The 19737-nt window shown below is 37.4% G+C and overlaps 1 protein-coding gene across 2 annotated transcripts in view; it reads left to right on the top strand.

Annotated features, from left to right (window-relative positions):
* The window catches only part of PDZRN4 (PDZ domain containing ring finger 4), a 322138-nt gene that overhangs the window by 296004 nt on the left and 6397 nt on the right, over window positions 1-19737 (top strand). For both annotated transcript variants that reach the window (XM_028533071.2, XM_028533072.2), the window contains 3 exons: window positions 6613-6711; window positions 9086-9148; window positions 16161-16262. In XM_028533071.2, coding sequence (XP_028388872.1) covers window positions 6613-6711; window positions 9086-9148; window positions 16161-16262 — 264 coding nt within the window. The remainder of the gene's footprint in view (window positions 1-6612; window positions 6712-9085; window positions 9149-16160; window positions 16263-19737) is intronic.

Below are 19737 nucleotides of genomic sequence, written 5' to 3'. Positions count from 1 at the left end.
CCATCTTTCCAAACTGAAAGTCAGACTGCATTTTCTTTACAATGACTCCTCTCTTCTTCTTGCAGAGTCCAAATCACTTAATATGTTGTTGCCATCCGTCCATGGCATGGCCCTTGTTTACCTCTGCAGTTTTATTTTTCGCCATGCCACCTCATCTACCCAAATCTTAAACCCTTAGCTTCATACTCATCAATTACAAAGCTCCCCTAACATGAAAAGCTGTTTTATATCTCTGTGTCTTTGTATGGAAAGTGTTCTCTGCTTGGAAATTTAGTTTCAGTGAACAGCAAGGTCAATTTCATCATCTCTTTCAAGGTGCTTTTTTTAGGTTCTTCCAACAACCCCAACTAGAGCCTATCACCATCTCTGTTGGGTTTTCTCCCATCCTACCCCATGTTGGTTTATTAATGTTTTTTTGGGTGTGTATATAGCAATGAAAATGATCTAATAAGGAAAGAGAAACTGATAACATAAGAGAAGGGAAGGAATCATTCCATGAGAAAAACTCTGAAAAAAATTTTAAAAAGGAATAATAGAAAATGAGGGGAGGAGGCATTGGCTTTTGATAGAATTGGATATTTTTCTTTCATTATAATAAAAATACAAACTGTAAGATGGTTACAGATGAATTTAGATTGATGCTCTGAGTGGAGGGAAGATGAAGTAGTTTCAATTTCATCACTTCTTTTTTTTCCATGAAGCATGGAACAGGATGATTGGCTACGAGTGAAGAAAGGGAAGGCACTGGAGCAGAGAAAAGAGGTGTGAGATACCAGAGTGGGAGAGTGGAAAGTTGAAGTGGTAATTGTCTACCAGTGTCCAATGGACTCTGAAGTGAGGTCATCACCTGAGAGTGGACAGACAGGGTCTGTTGGAAATTTGAGAAAAGAAGTACACCTGACAAGGGAAGTACAGTGTGATTGTCAGGCAGTGTTGATGGCCCATTTGAGAACTGAGAACTGTGGTAGCGAATTTACAGTGAAAGCAGTCAGTATGATTGCTGTGGTTGTGCGTTTTCCTCCAGGACCACACAGCTGCTCAGGTAGGAATATTGGAAGTGTATAATTGGGCTTAAACATGATTGACCTTTGGCTCAGTGCTCCAGTGGAGGCAGAGAACAACACGGGAGTTGTGGATCTGTACAGCAGATTGTTATGACTAACTATGGATTCCACGCTGGGCAATGAGAGAGGAGAGGGCATGACAGAATTATTGATAGTGAGAAGTGGAAGGGTTGTTATGTTCAAGGTCTAGCGAAAGAGCAGAGTGGGAATGTAAGAGTATCTGAGCTGATCAGAGAGTAGAGTGCTTAAAGTGGATATTTTATAAGTAAAGAGACTATGGAAATGACAGTTTATCAATAGCCTATTTTACAGATTACTTATGGCATGTTGAGCTATTTTGATGGAACACCCACCCACCCACCCAAACAAGAGCTTACATATAAATCACAAAATCCAGCCACAAATGACTGTGGGTATTTAGCAGTGCCATTAGTAAGCTAACAAATGATCATTTTAATGGTTGCTCAAAACTCAGCAGCTGTCAAATATTTTTTAAAAACCTGGATTTCTGGATTCTTATAAAGGTAAACTACATGATCCTAACACCTAAAAGCAACTGCAGTTTTCTCAAAAGCTACATAACCAAAATAGAAAAGAACTTTACTGGTATAAACAGAAGTGTTTCCCCTGTTTCCTCCCATGCTTTGTTCTTTGGCATAGACAGGGGAGGGCTGAGTGAAAGCTTGTCAAGGGACAGGTCTCCTGATTCTCTGGTTGGCGCAGCAGAAGTAACAATACACATCTGGTGTGCCACCTTGCACACTCACCCGGATTTAAGTTTCTGTTCCTGGCCCACAATTCACAATACCGATTATTGATTGCTGCCATCATGAATCCATCCCCTCTGCCAATTATAAAGTATAAACAAAATCACTGTTTCATCTTTGTTAAGGTAGAAAATTCATTCAAAATGGGTAATTTATGACTTCCTAAGGCAATTCAGAGCCCACAGTGAGAAGCAGACAACCTAGGTCATAAAGAAATGTGACAGCTTTATTTCCCAAAGAATCCAGAAAGTCTGTAAGAATAGGAAATTGGGGATTAAACACTGCCCACATTTCACAGCCATGTCACTGAAAAAAAAAACATCGAATCAGGGGTTGGGGTTCAGGATGTTCATGCAAAGACATTGGCTGCATTGCTTTTGCTTTCACCCTAATATCTCTGTGAAAGGTGACTTAATTATTAGTTGCAGCAACTTGTTATGTGGGTTTAGTTGGGGTGTATGGCCTGAAATGTTATAATAGCAATTTGGGTATTCCAGGATTTTTATTATTTATTTCATACTGTTACATGTGGTTTTCATTATCCAGAAGAGAATGACATTGAAGCAGTATTTTCACAACAGAGTGTCTAGGCTTCGCTTACTTGTGGGGGTGAAAATTTTCTGCTTAATTAATTTTTAAATAAATGTGATGTTGAAACATCTAAGCATAGTGTTTCTCTGCTTACTAACCAACAACACAAAATGGAAGACAATAATTTATGACTAATATTAAACTTACATATGTTGTCTGATAAATAAACACGAGCAAAATGAATGAAATAAAACAAAAGATATGGACACAAAAGATCCCTCTCTCCCACGATTGTTAATTAGTATCAGTGACCATCCTGTCAAACCCTGCCTCCTCTTCAAACTTGAGCAGTCACTGACAGCCTTGGACTTCTCTCGCTGAGGGGAAAAGCCTTCTTGGTCTGGACCTCAGAGCTCTTCCGAGTTCGGAAACACTTTGCTTAAAAAATCATGGCAGGCTTCGAGCCTCAGGTCTTCCTCCAACAAGAGAGTCCTTTCTAAAAAGCAAAGTATAGTTTCTTCTCTTTTCCTTGTTTTTCCCCAGACCCAATCATAAAAAATAAAAATATATATAAATTTTCCAGCACTGTAGTATAACCAATTTATGTAAAATTCTTACTCTTGTCATTCTAAGATTAGAAGGATGATTCACGGCAAGCTTTACTAACGAACTTTAATCTTACACTCTTCCCTCCATCTCCAGATAATCAATTCCTCACAGGATTAGATGCCATGATTTGATTTTTTAAGGGACTTTATACATATTCCCAGAACACAGCATCCTAAAGCACATTGAAGCCAAAATGAGTGTAGTTTCATCAGATCTATGAAGTGATTCTCCCACCCCAGTCACAAATGATTTATGGGCGGCGAGCAGTGCCATCCACGCACGCTCGGCTTTGATTTGTATACGTCCGTGAATCGTCTCCGTGCACAAAATGTACGGAAGGTAGCATTTCACTTTTATGTTTTTCATCAAACGGCTTCCAAGTGACAGAGGGAAAGGTATGAAAGTTGTTAGGGAAAACATTCTCTATTACCAGGAGGTTGTTTCTTCAGAAGTCAGAGGCTGGGGTGCCGTGTGAAGGGAATGCTAAATTAAACCTGTGCCAGAGAATTCCTTTCAGATAATGAGGCTTTACAAAGCCACCCCTGCCTCGTACAAACAAAATGGTCTACAGGTAGCTGCTTATAAACTATTTTGTCACAGAATTAAAGGAACTTTGATTCTAAAATGTATGCTTCTGGGTACCACTGTGAAATGTGTAGTGTCGGAGGCAGTCTCAGACGAGGACAGAAGCACAGGCGCTCTCTCAGGGCTGGCAGTGGCTGGGTTGTGGCATCGGGGAAACCTCCCTGGAGCCTCCTTCACAGCCTGGAATCATGGTGCCAGAAAGTTCGTCTTTTTTTTTTATTTTTTTTAAAGATTTTATTTACTTATTTTTAGAGAGGGAATGGAGAGAGAAAAGGAGAGAGAGAAACATCAGTGTGCGGTTGCTGGGGGCCGTAGCCTGCAACCCAGGCATGTGCCCTGACTGGGAATCGAACCTGCAATGCCTGGTTCGCAGCCGGCGCTCAATCCACTGAGCTACACCGTCCAAGGCCCACAAAGTTTGTCTTTTGAATTAAAGCTGACTATTTTCAGTCTTTATTAGTATGTACCAGTGGCCCACACTTTAAGTAATTTTAATGATGATCCTTCTAAGAAATATGTATTTGTCACAGCCCTTGTACCTTGGCATGTCAAGGGCTCCTTTTGAGTAAACAGAAGTCCATGCCAAAGGCCAGATTTGTTTTAGGAGACAGGCAAGGTGGCAAACCTGAACTACTTCTGGTTACCTACACAGGCAGCCCTTCGGAACTTCAGGAAGCTAAAAGGAAATATAAAGGTGTTGAGCATCTTTAAAAAGGAGACATTGAAAGCAAAGATGCCATAGGTAACTTTAAGGCCTGTTCCACCAGTTGGCTTAGGTCCAATACAACGACAATATTGAAAAGTTACTTTGACCTCAGGATCTTAATCTCCTTTCCCCTGTGATTCATGGGTAAATGCTTTTATTTGTGGTATTGAAGTCTTACAGGTAGATTCTGCCCTTTTTGTGTTCACATATTGGCTCCATTTAATTGCAAAATATTGTGATATGCATCTTCTAAACAAATACCATGCCTGGGCACATCGCTGAGAAAGTAGAGAACACATTCACAAAAAGCATGCCCCCTCTGGAAATGCCTTCCCACAGGGAAGGAGTTCCTCTAGTGTCTCGGAAAGGACATTGAAAGTCAGTGGGTTTCAGCACTGACTACCACTCTTCATTTGCCTGAATTTAAAGGTCCCAATCCCAGCTCTTTATGGAGTGTTTAGGTTTCCTTGTAGGCCTCTTAGGAATCACAAACTTCTTTACTACTTAACTGTGTACTTCATTGCTGTAATTGAAGCTCTTCTGTTGCTGTAATTCCTTCCTAATGTTACAGTTTTAGCCAGCGCTCTTTCCCTCTGGAGGCATTAATTATTGCCAGTTTTGAAAATATCCCAGCTTGGTATGACTTTCTGCTTCTGGTGCCAGATCATGTCACTTTTTCCTATTTTTTATTTAGGTAAATAGATTTTTCATCTTTTTTCAATTGTTCAGCACACACTGTGCCTTTTTAACCACTGCAATGGAATTTAGAGTGTCTTTGCCCACCACTTAGAAAGTCATCATTCTTCACAGTTTCATGTATTTCACCAATTTGCAGTACATGCCTCAAGATAGAAGATTTAATTTTTATTTGATTTCATATTAGCTGTGAAATTATTGGTCACTGGAGCTTGTGATAGTCTACCCTTCCTAATGATTTACCTGTGGCTTTTAGTATGTCATTAAAACAAATGGTTATTATTCAAAGACAAAGACTTCACTGAAATGTAATATTGAAAGGGAGGACACTTCTTCAAATGTAGCAGAGTATACTGGTAGGTATCTTCTTATTCAAAGTGATTTTTTCTTTATTTAGTCCTGGTAATTATTTCAGATTATAAACAGTTAAGTGGATACTTTATTATTATCGACCTTCAAAATCTTTTTATTCACACACACCTACACACACACACACACACACACACTCACACACAATCTACCTCCAATGAACGAGGAAAGACTACTTAATTATTTACAAAAAGTTACAAGCATTAGGAAAGATTATGAAATAGGAACAATCACCCTTCAACCAGCATTTGCTGAGTGTCCACACTCTGCAAATCCCTGATTCAGACACTGGAGAAAGACTATTAAGCAAGACAGACAAGTTTGCAGTCCCCACAGAGCCTGGGTTCTGGAAACTTGATCCAGACTTCACTTTCAATTTAATTTTACTTTGTTCGTTCTCGCCTGATTATTTACTAAAGGGCCTTATATTCTCCATTCAATAGGAACAAGTTCTCCATGATGAGAGTACTAATTTGTGTTTTAGTCCTTGGAATTTTGCAATTTATCCTAAAGTCATCTGCTTCTGAGAGTAGTACTCATATAATTCTATTTCATTATATAAAACTGAAATACACTGAAATTTATTATTATTTTACTGAACATCAGTCAGGAAATAGATTCAACATACATTACCTAAGGAATGACATTTCAAGCCCCTCAGCCATGTGTTTCAATAAATGTATTTCCTTGTTCATTTGCTGCTACATTTTGAGTCATTGCCTCTGCCCACATGATTGTTGATGTCTCTCCCTTCAGCCTGGATGAACCCTTTTTATCCCAAGGGCAAGAGCTTCCACCAAACAATAGAAAACCTTGACCTGTGCCACACAAAATACTTGCTAACTATCATGTTGTATAGAACTCAAAAGAAGAATTAATGTAGAATACAATTTAGTCTGGTTTTATTTGAACTATGTTTTGTTGTATTAAAATACAAAAAAACACAGTGATTCTCAATATTTTTATAAACATTTGCAAACATTTTATTGATTCCATCTTATTGATGTATGCATATTTATCTATACTTTATTGTGTGATTTCTGAGAAGTTTTAAATTTACGATTTAATGTGAAAATTGCACATTTTCAACTTCACAACAAAATTTAAAACATTGGCTTGACTATGTAGAAAAAACAGTGGAGGTAAACTTTGGCAATTTTGATAACAACTTCATTTCAAATATCGGGCAATAGTGCTGAACACATCCCAGGGTGCCCGAGAGTGCTCCATTTTGCTGTGGGAATTCTCTCTGAGATAAATGTCGTTACGTGTGTGTTTTTCTCAGGAGGTCGAGTTGTGCCGTGTTAGCAGTCAAGAGAAGCTGGGCCTGACAGTCTGTTACCGAACGGATGATGAAGAAGACACTGGCATTTATGTCAGCGAGGTAAGAAATGCCGTGGAGGGGAGGTGAGAGGAGAGAGACTGAGAATGGAGTGAAACAACTTCACAACAAGAAAATCCTTGGGAGGCTTGAATGTGAAGAATTGGCCATGTGCCAATACTTGTCACTTTCAATTAGGAAAGTAAATTATGTTGCCCAAGTAATGTAATCATTATTAGATTGTTTAATGTGGATGCTTTCACCACAAAATCCCAGTAAGGAGAAAAAGCAAAAATAGTGACATTGTCTAAATTTGAATAAATTCCCATAAGTATGCAGGAAGGCAAGCAAAGTTTCTGATCAGCAAACATTTGTCCTTCCATTCTACTGTGTCTTCTGTTAGTTCTGTTAGCAATAGCATTGACTAATTGTTCTAAATCTAATATTCACAACAGTCACATATTTTACTCTGCTGACAGGATTAATAAATTTGAATATTCAAGGAGTGCATCATCTATTAGCTTGTTTTATTCAACCCCATAATTACTTTTGAAAAGAATGAGGTGCTTAAATGTGAAACACCCTCTGTGTTAATTATTTTGAAAAAAATGTAAAGCAAAATTTAATATTATAAGTAATTGTTTAAAACTCCCAAAAGAATCCTTTTATGAGAAAGGGTAAGGTATGATTTTTTTAAATTATATATACTTAAGATTAAAAGTTATGTAACTATGTAAACACATCTACATATATGTATACATACATATTTACCTAACTCCTCTCTATATGTATATATAGTTATATAAACATATAACTATATGTAAATATTATATGTATTTATATAAACATAAATATATAAACATATATATAAATATATATGCAGAATTTAGACAAACTAGATACTGATTGCTGTTCCATGCTCTTTCAAGTTTTCTTGGTCATGTTCTTGAAAACATTACCTGACTTAACTGAGCTTCAACTTCCTCAGCTGGAAACATAGTGTAACAATGCTCATCCCATTTTTTTTGTAGAGATGTTTATAATACATATGTAAAAGGTAATGTAATTAGTGCACTTAGAAAACTATACAGCTCTATAAATGTAAATGTCACTCTATCAGTTTACTGAGGAATTTACTGACTGGCTCCTGTAATGGGAAAATCTATAGAAAATGCCTGGTTTATATACCTCTTTTAAATGTACAACTATGGTAATCCCTGCAATTATGGTGAGGAAGTGTAAGGAAACACCTGCAGAATTACCTTTTGTAATATGTACAGAAGTACAAATGTAGAAGTTTAATATTAGTTTGATTACAGTTCTGAAGACAAAGTGTGAGATTGTGAAAGGCTTCTGAATAGGACGCAATTGATTAATCATCCCTCACTTCCTTCTAGTAAGTCTCTATTTACTATTTAAATATGTCAGCTTTAGAACTTTACTTCTCAGGGATAGTAAAGAAGCCACAGGAACTGAACACACACACTCGGAAGAAATGTTTTTCTTATACCTCTTATATATAATTACAGTGTCTTTTGTTCTTGATTGATCACTTAAGACTCATTTATAAGGTGGCACCAACCTAATAAACCAATAATAACTGACATCTGGATAGGATGGATTAACCTCATGTAACACTGGAAATACTTTGCTTGGAAAAAAAAAAGCTTTGGTGGAATAAACTCAAATAAACAGTTAGAAGCCATCATGTGAAATGTGATAGATGGAATTACCCCCAGTGAACTCCAAGTCATCACTCAAGTTTGACCCATTACAATGTTGATAAACTCCTAATAGAACTTTAAATATCTATTTACTCCAAAAATTGTTTAGTTAATGCATTTACCCTATATATAAAGAAGTGTCTAGTAATAATCTACATGGGTAGGATTTTCTTTTAGTTAAGCAACATAGATTAAAAACCTCTTTATAAATTAATGTGCTCATGGGAAAGAAATCCCTTTAATAAATACAGAGTACAGTATAGCTATCAGCTTTTCTAAGACAGCTAAGGCAGGATTTAAAAATCACCGTAGTAGAAAGTAAATTTCCTTGGTCCAGAGAATCCTAAGTATTGACATCAGCTGAAGACCATGTCTGATGGTTGGGGCACAGAAATGAGTGAGTGGACATAAAGAAGGAGGTAAACGGATAAATGGATAAACGAAGCAAAGCCGGGAGAAAGAGAAGGAGGAAAGAAAAAATGGTCTCCAAATCCTGTTGTTTTCTAGTCCTCTTCAACGGTATTTTTATTCATTCTAAAAGTTACATTTTTAGAGACTGTGATTTTTTCAATAGAGAAAAATTTGACATGTGTTCTATAAATCAATAAAGAATCCTGAGCCAGGTTTTTAGAAATACTTTTGAAACCATATGTTGTAAGTTTTGTGGGGGATATCGCAGATGCGGTTGAAGATGTATGTCCTCTCTGTTGCAGGTGGATCCAAACAGCATTGCTGCCAAAGACGGCCGAATCCGAGAGGGGGATCGTATTTTGCAAGTAGGTGGTATAGTTATTTCCTTTAGTTTCCTGCTTTGTGTCCAACAGTTTTAATTTTATTTGTTACTTGTAAAATGTTAGAGAAAAGAATCTGTCTTTGTTTTGGATAGTAACATTTACAAAATAAAAAACATATTATTTAAACTTTTTTCGATAAAAATAGTGTCATTTAGTCAGAATTATTAGCTAATTACTGATCAAGACATCATCTCTGAACTCAGATAACTTGACTCCAACTTCCAGCTCCACACTCACCTGGGCACATTACTTAGCCTCTCATTGTAAACCTGTTTCCTCTTCTAAAAAATTATAATGCTAGCCCTGGCCAGGGGCTCAGTTGGTTGGGCATCGTCCCATACACTAAAGGGTTGTAGGTTCAATTTCCTGGTCAGGGCACTTATGTAGATTGTGGATTCGATCCCCAGGTAGGACATGTATGGGAGGTAACAAATAAATGTTTTTCTCTGTTTCTCTTCCTTCTTCTGTCTCTAAAATCAATAAATATATCCTCAGGTGAGGATTCAAAAAATATAATAATAAACATTGTAGCAAAGGTTAAATGTAATTATGCATGTGATATTCTTAGCACAGTGCACGGTAAGTAATAAACATTAATTGCTATTATTACTAGCAGCAGCAGCAATCATTGCTGCCTTTTTTGGAATTAATTAGGTGACAAATCCCAATGTTCCATTACTGTGTGAAAGTCTAGAAGTCTGAAGACATTTTAACTATTTACTGATGAGTTGTTCTGGAGGGAACATGCTTTCTTCTCCATGTGGAAATGTGAAAACATAGAGACTGATTAAATGTCAGTCTCTATGAATGAGAGATGGTAAGCACATCACAGTGGGGGTTGCAGAACTGGAAAAATGTGGGGCCAAAGCAGTAACAACTTTGAAAGCTAAAATTTCTATTCTAAACTTGCCTTGACCTGCTCTTTCCCTTCTGAATCCTTTCCCATGGGGACTAGTCACAGAAAGACACACAGCTCCTCAGCTTCTGCATCCTGATTAACCCAAAATAAGAACACAGGCCCTTGAGGATTGAATTCTACAGCAGGTCCAACTGCAGAACAGGGAGGAGGACTCCAAGACAAACTAAGGGTGTTATACACTGTTAAACCATTCTGCAAAACTTTTAGTCATTATGACAGATCTATAGCTCCATTCCTTCTTACTAGATATGGAGCCCTGAAGAACATGTCTTTGAATTCAGTACACTTTAATTCAATACGCTACCTAGAACAGGGCTTCGAAAACATACAAGACGCCCTCCCAGCATTTGGGGACAGTCCTTGTATAATTAGGAAGATGGCTGCATACACAGATAATTAAAAATGCGATTGACATGGTCATGATAAAGGTGTACCCATGCCACTGAACCACATCACTTCTGCATACATTCCCTTCCTCTCGCTAGGTGCCATGGAATTCCTGTTTCATCAGAGACCCTTCACTAAGACTCCAATTTAAAAAGAATAAAAGTATGAATTAGTGACCATTCATGGTCCCTCTCATTTCCAGGAAACTTCCAGAATATGTATCATTTCTACTTCAGTGAACTCCCTAAGTGGGGGCCCATAGTTAATAAGCCAGGCTGTGTCTGGCATTGGACATATTAAAGGAAGGAAAATGAATCAGGAAGCCAAGACTTAGTCTTGTTACTCCAATATTTTCAGTGTCTTTCTTATGAACATGTGAATAAATGAATGAATGAATGAAACAAAGGCATTCTGTGGGGAGAGTGATAGGAGAGATGAATAAAATCTGTAATAAAACTTTATTTGTGCAGCCTCAACAAGAAATAGGGGTACCATTTTCATGTATGATCTAGATAAAGAAAGCTTTAAATATACTTTAATTTTTTGTTTGGAAATAATTTTAAATGTATTGTTCACTTTGTTAAAATCTCCAATTAAGTACACTAAAAAGAATGTGACTTTTTTTTGACGCTCAGGGCCATGTTACGCCCAGCAGTCATTACACAACATTGTAATAAATAGAGTAAAATGTTCAGTGACTAAAAAGTCTGGAAGTTTTTGTGCCCTGTATAACATGACCCTATTGGCTACATTTTCTGATATGTCAGGTCTATATTTTGTCATTGTTCTCTTGCTGTTTCCAGCTATCACTTCCTCTCACCACCCACACGCCACACCCCATACCTTCTGCACCTGCACTGGCTCCCTCCCTAGGTTTCCGCTAACCCGTTTTCCATAGGCCAGATTCACGGACACAGCTTTTAAAATGACCTCCATTAGTTCTGTGGCTAGAGTTGGATAGAAATAAATACATGTGTTTCTGCATATGCATACTGCCTGTTTTGACACTTTATTCTTGGCTATATTGTGGACAGAAAATGTTTTTAGATAAAATATTTGCTGGATAATATGGCATTTCTTAATGGAGTTGGTTCACTGAAGAAACAACAGCAGAATTGATAAAGTGCTGTTGTCTGTCTGATCCCTTTAGATTCAGTGGCAAATATGTCCCACTTAATGAATAAATACATGTCACATTAAGAAGCCGAGAATTCAATTCTGTCTGTACACACAGGAAACAAAGAGTCGGGAGGGTGATAGTGAAATTATATTAAATAAAACTGTGACAAAATTGTACCCATAGACAAATAGCCCCCATATGGCTGATGAGGAGATTATGGGATACCCTGTAATGAAGAATTAATGACTCCTTTCCCAGGGAGATGAGAGTGAGAGAAAGGGAGGATTTACTTCTTATCCTTCAAGTTTCCTGGGGTTTTTATTTAAATGAATCTCTTTAGAGCAATTGTGATTTTAATTTCCTGTTCTTGAGGACCTAAGTAGAGTACTTCCATGGTCCTGCCCTCATTGAGTAGCTCAATTTTTCCAAATGACAAATAGCGTGGCCCTGTTAGATGACCTCACCCAATAATACCACACACACTGAGCTGCGCACAGGAGACCGGTATAGGGCAGGGATTATGCAGAAGAGACTCCATGAACCAACTTTATGAGAACATATTCTAGCTATCATGTGTGTGTTTTTTCTCTGCACACACTTGACAGTTCTATCTGCTGTGCTATTACCACAAATGTGTGGTATGAGATGTGTCCTCAGGAATTAATATGGGAAGTCCTGTCACAAAATTGTAGCACCAAATAAAGACACGACATTTCTGAACCAGACAGGAAGGATTAAATAGCACCTATGATCAGCTTTCCAAAGGAAAGAATGCTGTATTTTCATTTTCTCCCTGAGACAGTAAACATTTAATATTCTGTGTAAGCAACCTAATTTCATGTTGGCCAAGTCAGTTGTATTCCTAAGGAGTGCTCTCTGAAAAAAACCTGCAAAAACTCCAGTGGAGGAACAGGAAACTCCTCACAAGCACTCTCTTCCTCTTTTCTACACGTAAATGGATCCTCAGCATTTCTTCCTGCTCTTCTTATCTTCTTCTCTTTATAAGCTGTTTTACCTGATTTCTGTTTTTTTCCATCTCTACATTTCTATAGTTCATTCACTTTCTCTCTCTGCACCCTAAAATATAAACACATTGAAATGAATTGTTTCTCTTCTGCTTAACATTCTTGTGTTTTCAAATAAGAAATTTCATACAGATGGCAGGACACCTACAGTTTTAGTTGCCCACTTGCCTCTGATATACTAATATGGGACAACTAGAAATTGGTATGTTCAAGCAAAAAAAAGCCATATTAAACCACTTCTAGAATTTTAGCATTTGACACACACACACACACACACACACACACGCATATACAGGAAATTGAGCCTAAAGTGAAATTTTAACTGATTTATCTTTGTAATTGCTACAGATTTCTTCTGGGCCAAGACACACAGAAAATGAGATAGATATATTATCTAGCAAAGCTTTTCCTCATTTGTAACAGAAGTTACATGCTGCCTTATCCTGGTTCCCTTTCCCTCTCTTTTTTATTTTCATTTTTTATGTATTGATTTGGGGGGCGAGAGAGAGAAAGAGAAACATTGATTTGTTGTTCCACTTATTTATGCACTCGTTAGTTGACTCTTATATGTGCCCTGACCAGGGATCAAACCTGCAACCTTGGCTTATTGGGAGAATGCTCTAACCAACGGATCTACCTGTCCAGGGCCTCCCTCTCTCATTTTTGAAATGAAAGTTTTCCATTAAATTGCACTGACACCACCCAACTCCTCCTTGTCTCCCATCCTTGTTTCTGGGTACTGCCCTTTTTTGTGTACCAGTGTTGGCAGGCACAGCCAGGCACTTCCCCATGTTCAGTCCCGTAGCTACAAGTAGTCATTAAGGAGCAAGAACAAAGGAAGGGTGACAGCTCTATCTCATTCAGTTCCTCAGATCTTTTCATTCCTTGAGAAGCATTTTTGCTAAAACCCATGGCTGCATTTCCTCCTCTGCATCAGTTTGGGTATCAAACTATAAAGTCCTAAGGACAATGTCTACCAACCTTTGGCTAAAATGGCCTTTGTTTTGAAAAGGAAACAGTAAATCACTCTTTCATGCCAGATTTCAGTGACAAATTCATTTCACTCCATGTATGATTCTGGATATAAAAGTATTTCTAAAACATATGATTTGTACCCCACCCCACCCCACCCCACCCGAAAAACAAGGACTGCTGCCAGGGCTGGGGACCATAGCTCTAGGTCATTATGACTTTTTAGAGGAGAGAGTTGAATACCAGCTGTGAAAGAACTTAAAAGGAAACATAAACATATTGTTTCTTGATGGCTCTCTTAGAGTTAAAAGTATATATGAAAAAGCTTGTAAAACAGAACCATGTTTACTATGGTGAATTTAATTGTTATGCATGAGTTTTAATAGATCTGCTTTATTTAGAAGGAAACAGTTTTTCCTTTACTGAAGATTAAAATATAAATAATGATAGTTACAACAATAGCAGCATCGAGAGTAAAGTGTGCCAACCTTGAACACTTTATACCAGGCACTTATTTAAACCCTTTTTTTGTGTTAACTCATTTAATCCTTATAACAATCCTCTTAAAAAGGCACTGTGACCTGCACTTTAATACAGGGATGGAGTGTATGTAGATTAATGGTAAGTTACATGAAGAATTTGGCAGTATGTATATATTCAAATGGAGAACAGGAGGAGAAATTCACAGCAGTGAGAATTTTATTTTAAATGGGAAAGATGAAGATAAGCTGTGTAAGATCATCCAACTCAATCCCCTTGGGGTCCAATGTGCCCATAGTGGAGGGGAGGTGATCAGGTCCATGGATGACAGACAAATAGATGCATTGCAGATACACCACTGAGAATTAGTATAAAATGGACATAAATCCTCAAAGTTCAAGAAAAGTAAAAATTTTCAAAGTGCACTTAATTAGGGGTGGGAAAGGATAAATGAATCCATCACCATCGATTGATGTTTATTTGAGCAAAAAAGTCGTTGGATTCAGCACAAAAATACCTTTTCAGATATATATTCATGAAAAAAAAACACATGTTTCCCAGTCATTAGTCTCCATATTGGAATCATAGCTTCCATATTCTAATTTGATTGATTTTATTTGTGAATTACAATCAAGAAAGAAAGGAAGGAAGAAAGAAAGTGCATTTGAAACTTATAAAAGAATTTCCACATATGCAAGTGAAAAATTAAGGTGATATTCATTTGGTCAAAGTAAGAAAATACAAAATGTGATTGTGCTTCCCCCGTTTGCCTGTTATTGCCTGCTTTATTTGTATTAAGTATATATGATAAGAGTCTAAGCATATGGATCATTTATTGCGGCTCCAAGTTAAGATTTCCTGGGCTTGTTTTTGATACTTATGTCTGTCAGCCAGAATCCCAGAGACCCACAATGAGAAAACCTCAGTAATGTACTTCTTGCTTTTAAGCAGAAATCTTTAGCGGAGATGGTAGATTAATTACTGGAAAAATGGTCAGTGCAGCCACATTTTAATTTATTGATATAATTAATACTTACTTTAGATAGAATTACTTGACCTCCTCAACTGAAATTTCTCTTTATATATTTTGATTACATGTTATAGATGAAAAATCTCACCATCTTTATGGATTTGAATCAATAAAATAAAATAAAATAAATTTAAAATACCCAAAGGAAAAAAATGGGTTAACTAAGAGCTGAATACATTTAAACATGAAAATGTAGTTTAAAATACAAACTCTAGAAACCTTATGTGCTCTGTAAGAAATCAGGAAAAGTAAAAAAGGATATATTTTAAATGTCAGTGGAGTATTTTCTTTTTTAATCAAAAGTTTACTCAAGGTTGGTTTCTTTCACTAAGCATTCTTACGAAAAGCTAATGTTACTTCATGTTAATTTTTTAAAAATTTAAGTACAGTTAAGAGATGAGACTTAAGATATTGCATTAGTTTTACTGTTTAAGGATAAGGATAAATCTTATACAACTGGAGTATTGATGAGGATGTGACTGATAAAGTATTCCTTCTTTTGATTAGTTAAGCACTGAAAGATATTCTGAAAGTGATTTGGGACAACTGAGTCAGACCCACACACAGATATGAAACGATTAAATGAAAACACGATCAGCAGTGGCCTGGGAGGGTTGCCTGGTGAGAGATAATACTGCAGCTCTCTAATTGGCTCGCAGCAAGCATGCAGGATGACGAATTTCAGTTGTGGTATTGCCACACTGCTTCCCCCAGCACTATTATCTCAGAGTGACACTTCCATTACTCTGAGCGGAGAAAGATGAACGTCACCTGTCAGGGGCTGGTTAATTGTGTTGCTAGATGTATGTTACCAGGGCGCAGGTTGGACATTTATGAACATAACTGCTTCCTCTGATGTCCGCCATCCTTCAGGGATCGATATGGCGCTTATAGTAAGCGCGTAATTGAGTGAAGGCACTTACCACTGAGGGGCTGAAGATGAGCCCATTGTGTGAGCTTCATTGTCCATACATTTACCATAAATGAGCTGATATTTGCCATTTGTTGTGTTCAGCATTGTGGAAATGGAAACTAATGTGCCACTTTCATTTGTTTTCTAGATAAATGGCGAGGATGTCCAGAATCGAGAAGAAGCAGTGGCATTGCTCTCCAGCGATGAGTGCAAGAGAATCGTGCTGCTTGTTGCGAGGCCAGAGATGCAGGTCAGAGCAGAGACCCACAGTCTCCAGACCGAATTCCTGTCTGTTATCTGCTATTCTATATCAAATCAGTACCATGGATATTTGCAAAACCAAGTATACAAAATATAATTGAGCTATCTTTTCTAACTTACCAACCTACCAAAAATAATTGTAAGTTAAAACTCCCTTATATTGCCCCACAGAATGACAGTTAAACATCTTTTTTAAAAAAGAAAAACATAAAATTGAATCATTAGTTTCCCCTTCCACTCACCAACTATTTAAATGAATTCATAAATGAAAAATGGTTGACTCCACATGATTTGTAATTCTATGTGGATCCTTGCTTTAGGTTTCCATCTAAAAATACTTAATTGGCATATTAAGGTATCTTGAAAGAATCTCTAATGAGAGAAACATTAGCATATCTAACTATCAACTTAAATCTTTTTAGAATAACTTTATTAAATAAAATGCCTTACATAGCATAGTGTGGTTCCATGTGTTGTAAATGAATTTTTTCCAAATTTAGTGTGACAACATCTGTCTAGCCCAAAAACAAACTGATAACCTCTGAAGGGATTTTTTTCTATCTTCACAGAGGGAGATATCATGAAAGTAAAGGAGAGGTAATGGTGGACGAAACGTACTATTGGTCCTTCCTTTTATATCCTTTTATACCCTCCGCAATGCAGAAAGGACATTACACTGTCACCATTCTATCCATCTGTCAGTAGTTTGAGTGAAGTTGGTTATATCACCATTTGTCTCCTAGGTTATTGATCTGATATTTTTCAGACTCAGTAACTACATACTATCTATAAATTACATTGAGTAAGTATATTTCAGTGTCAGACCGAATCCTGGCTTGAATATAGTAGTTATAAAAGATCACCCTTTCCGCATATATTTCCTTTATGCCCTTGACCATTCTAAATGGTTCCCATAAAGCCTGCTGTAGCCTGGGGCAGAGTAAAGCTGCACACCTGAGGTCTTAGGAGTGGGGAAGAGAGCCCACACCACTGTCTGGACTGCCTGTTTGGGAGTGAATTTTTAAAATACATATGGAATTGTAGTAATTATCTGGAAATGTCACAAACCAATTAATCTCACTGATCCTGTTTTTCTTGAAAAAGAACAGAAGGATGAGGCTAAACACATATTAGTGAAAATCATGGTAAGTTAAAGAGAACTCAATAGTCATCCCTGTTGTAGAAAAGGTATTTCAATGTTATAACATAGTTTCCCTGCCCTTTCCAGGTAACTGCTAGTGAACCTCATTAACTTAGAATCAAAGCATTTCCTTCCCACAGAGCTATAATGGGCTTTGGAAAGAACAGGAATTAATGATGTAAGACCAGATCTTGTTGGTCTTCAATGGAACAGGTATGCTAGGTAACCCAGTGGCATTTTCACGTATCTGACTACAGTCCTGACCCAAAGGAAGCAGTGTTGAAGGATGAATTTTCAAATAAGATTTCCTTTCCACAGTTGATGAAGGATGGTCGCCTGACTCTGCAGGACACTGTTCTGTCTGTCAAAATCAGAATCTGAGTGAGTCCCATGCTCCGGAAGCCCCTTGGCCTTCAGGCACTGGAATGAAGCTAATTGCCTTCAGAAAATCAGATATTTAGAAAAACAAGGAAAGAAAATGCATTTTAACACCATACTTTAGGGATGTAACTTAAGCAGTACATGATATAAAGTGACATTTTAAAAAAGACCAAAAAGAAAAACCCTTGTCTTTATATCAACCATATTTTTTATCAATTTTAATATATCTTACTATTGCATTTTTTGCATGTATATTTGATTCAGGGAGAATGTGGAAGTTCTTTGAGTGCTTTTCCTAGCCATTTTTTTTAATGTTTCAAATATTCTCTACATTCTTGGAAATGATCTACAGAGTTGCTAGGGGCAATATTGTGCAACTGTGCAATATTTTTAAATAACTCATTTCTCTCATTCCCTGTCAACTTTCTTTCATTTTCTGCCCATTTTCTTCCTCAGACCATTAACGATATTGCAATTCTCTCCTCTTCCCCTTGGGACATGGGGGCAGAGAGGGCTCTCAATAAGAACTTGTAGCCACTACTTTTGAGACAGCACAGGCTGTTTCTTTCTCTGAAATGCCAGTGTGTGACCCACTCATGCAGACAGATCCCCCTGTATTATGATGACGGTCCTCGCTCTTCTGCAGCTCAGCTCAAGGGGTAGGTCTGTCTCTGCCACAGCACTAGACTCGGGCCTCTGTGAATGCACATCTAGGTGGAAAGGGATGGGGAAAGGGAGAAGCAAGAAGAACCTCCCCTTACAGTGCTGTGTGTACCTCCAGCTCGGAGGAAAGTCCAATCAAAAAAGACACACTGGCTCCAGAGGGCAACTGAGGGGTCTGCGGGGTGAGTTAATAAGAAGAGAGTTATAGGGAACCAGTAATTTCTAACCTGTGGTCTCCTTACCTTTCCCACATCTCCATTTAAATTTCAGAAGACGTTGTTCCATCATTCCCTGTGTCAGTGTCAGCAAATATTTTGCTTTGACCTGATTTAAGAAATATTCTTTGGTGTGCCTATAAAAAGTAAACATTTCTAGTTTTAAGCAATTTCTTTTGGAGTCTGGCATCTGCAGCTTCGTGAAACTTAAAAGGGATTAAAGGAAGTAAAATTTGGACAATTATAAATTGGACTGCATTTAAATTTTTAGTCAGCTTCATTTTCATAGTTCATCTGCATATCAAAGCCAGTGGGGTGGAACTTGATCAAGTTATTAAGGCTACATTAAGACAAATGAGATAAACAAATGTGTTCAGGCTTTTGGCCCCAGTAAAATTTGAGGTAATTTTAGTTCTAGATAGCCTTTAATAAATATCAAGAAACCTCTGATTGCCTGCATGTTAATGAATATAATACATATACTAGAATGTCTCTTCTGGTGCAGTTTAATGTGTTTTTGTTAGATTTGTTTTGTTTTTAAGGTTTAGATTCACTTATCTTTAAAAGATTATTTTGTCCATTTGTTTAGTGATGAAAACACCTCAAACTATTACCAATTTGGGATCACTAGAAAGCTGGTGTGTCTCTATAACAGAGTAGAGCAGAAATCTGACAATAATTCAGTTAATTTAGTAAGTGCTGAGAGCTAATTTATGTAACCCAGCTTCCGAATCCACTTGGAGAAAAATTGTCTGTGTTGGCTGTCAACACTCATCGTATGAGCAAGGTAACGGCCAGTTTTCTACTTCACTCGCACTAAGAGGCCATCGGGATGTGTTTGGTTAGATTTGCGTGAGACTCCCCAAGAAGACTTGCTTTTAGCACCCACAACCAAAACCTGCACACTCCATGCCACTCCAGCACCCTTAAACACAGCGTGGAATTGGGCCTGGAAAACGAATCAAAATAAACATGACAGGGCATCACTTTTTTTGAATTTGGTATTGAGAATAACTTAGAACTTTTTTTTTTCAGGTAGCATAAATGATGTCTGTATTTGTGGC

The sequence above is a fragment of the Phyllostomus discolor genome, chromosome 2 (assembly GCF_004126475.2).
Source record: "Phyllostomus discolor isolate MPI-MPIP mPhyDis1 chromosome 2, mPhyDis1.pri.v3, whole genome shotgun sequence".
Classification (NCBI taxonomy): Eukaryota; Metazoa; Chordata; class Mammalia; order Chiroptera; family Phyllostomidae; genus Phyllostomus; species Phyllostomus discolor.
This window is presented reverse-complemented; position numbering and strand designations above follow the sequence as displayed.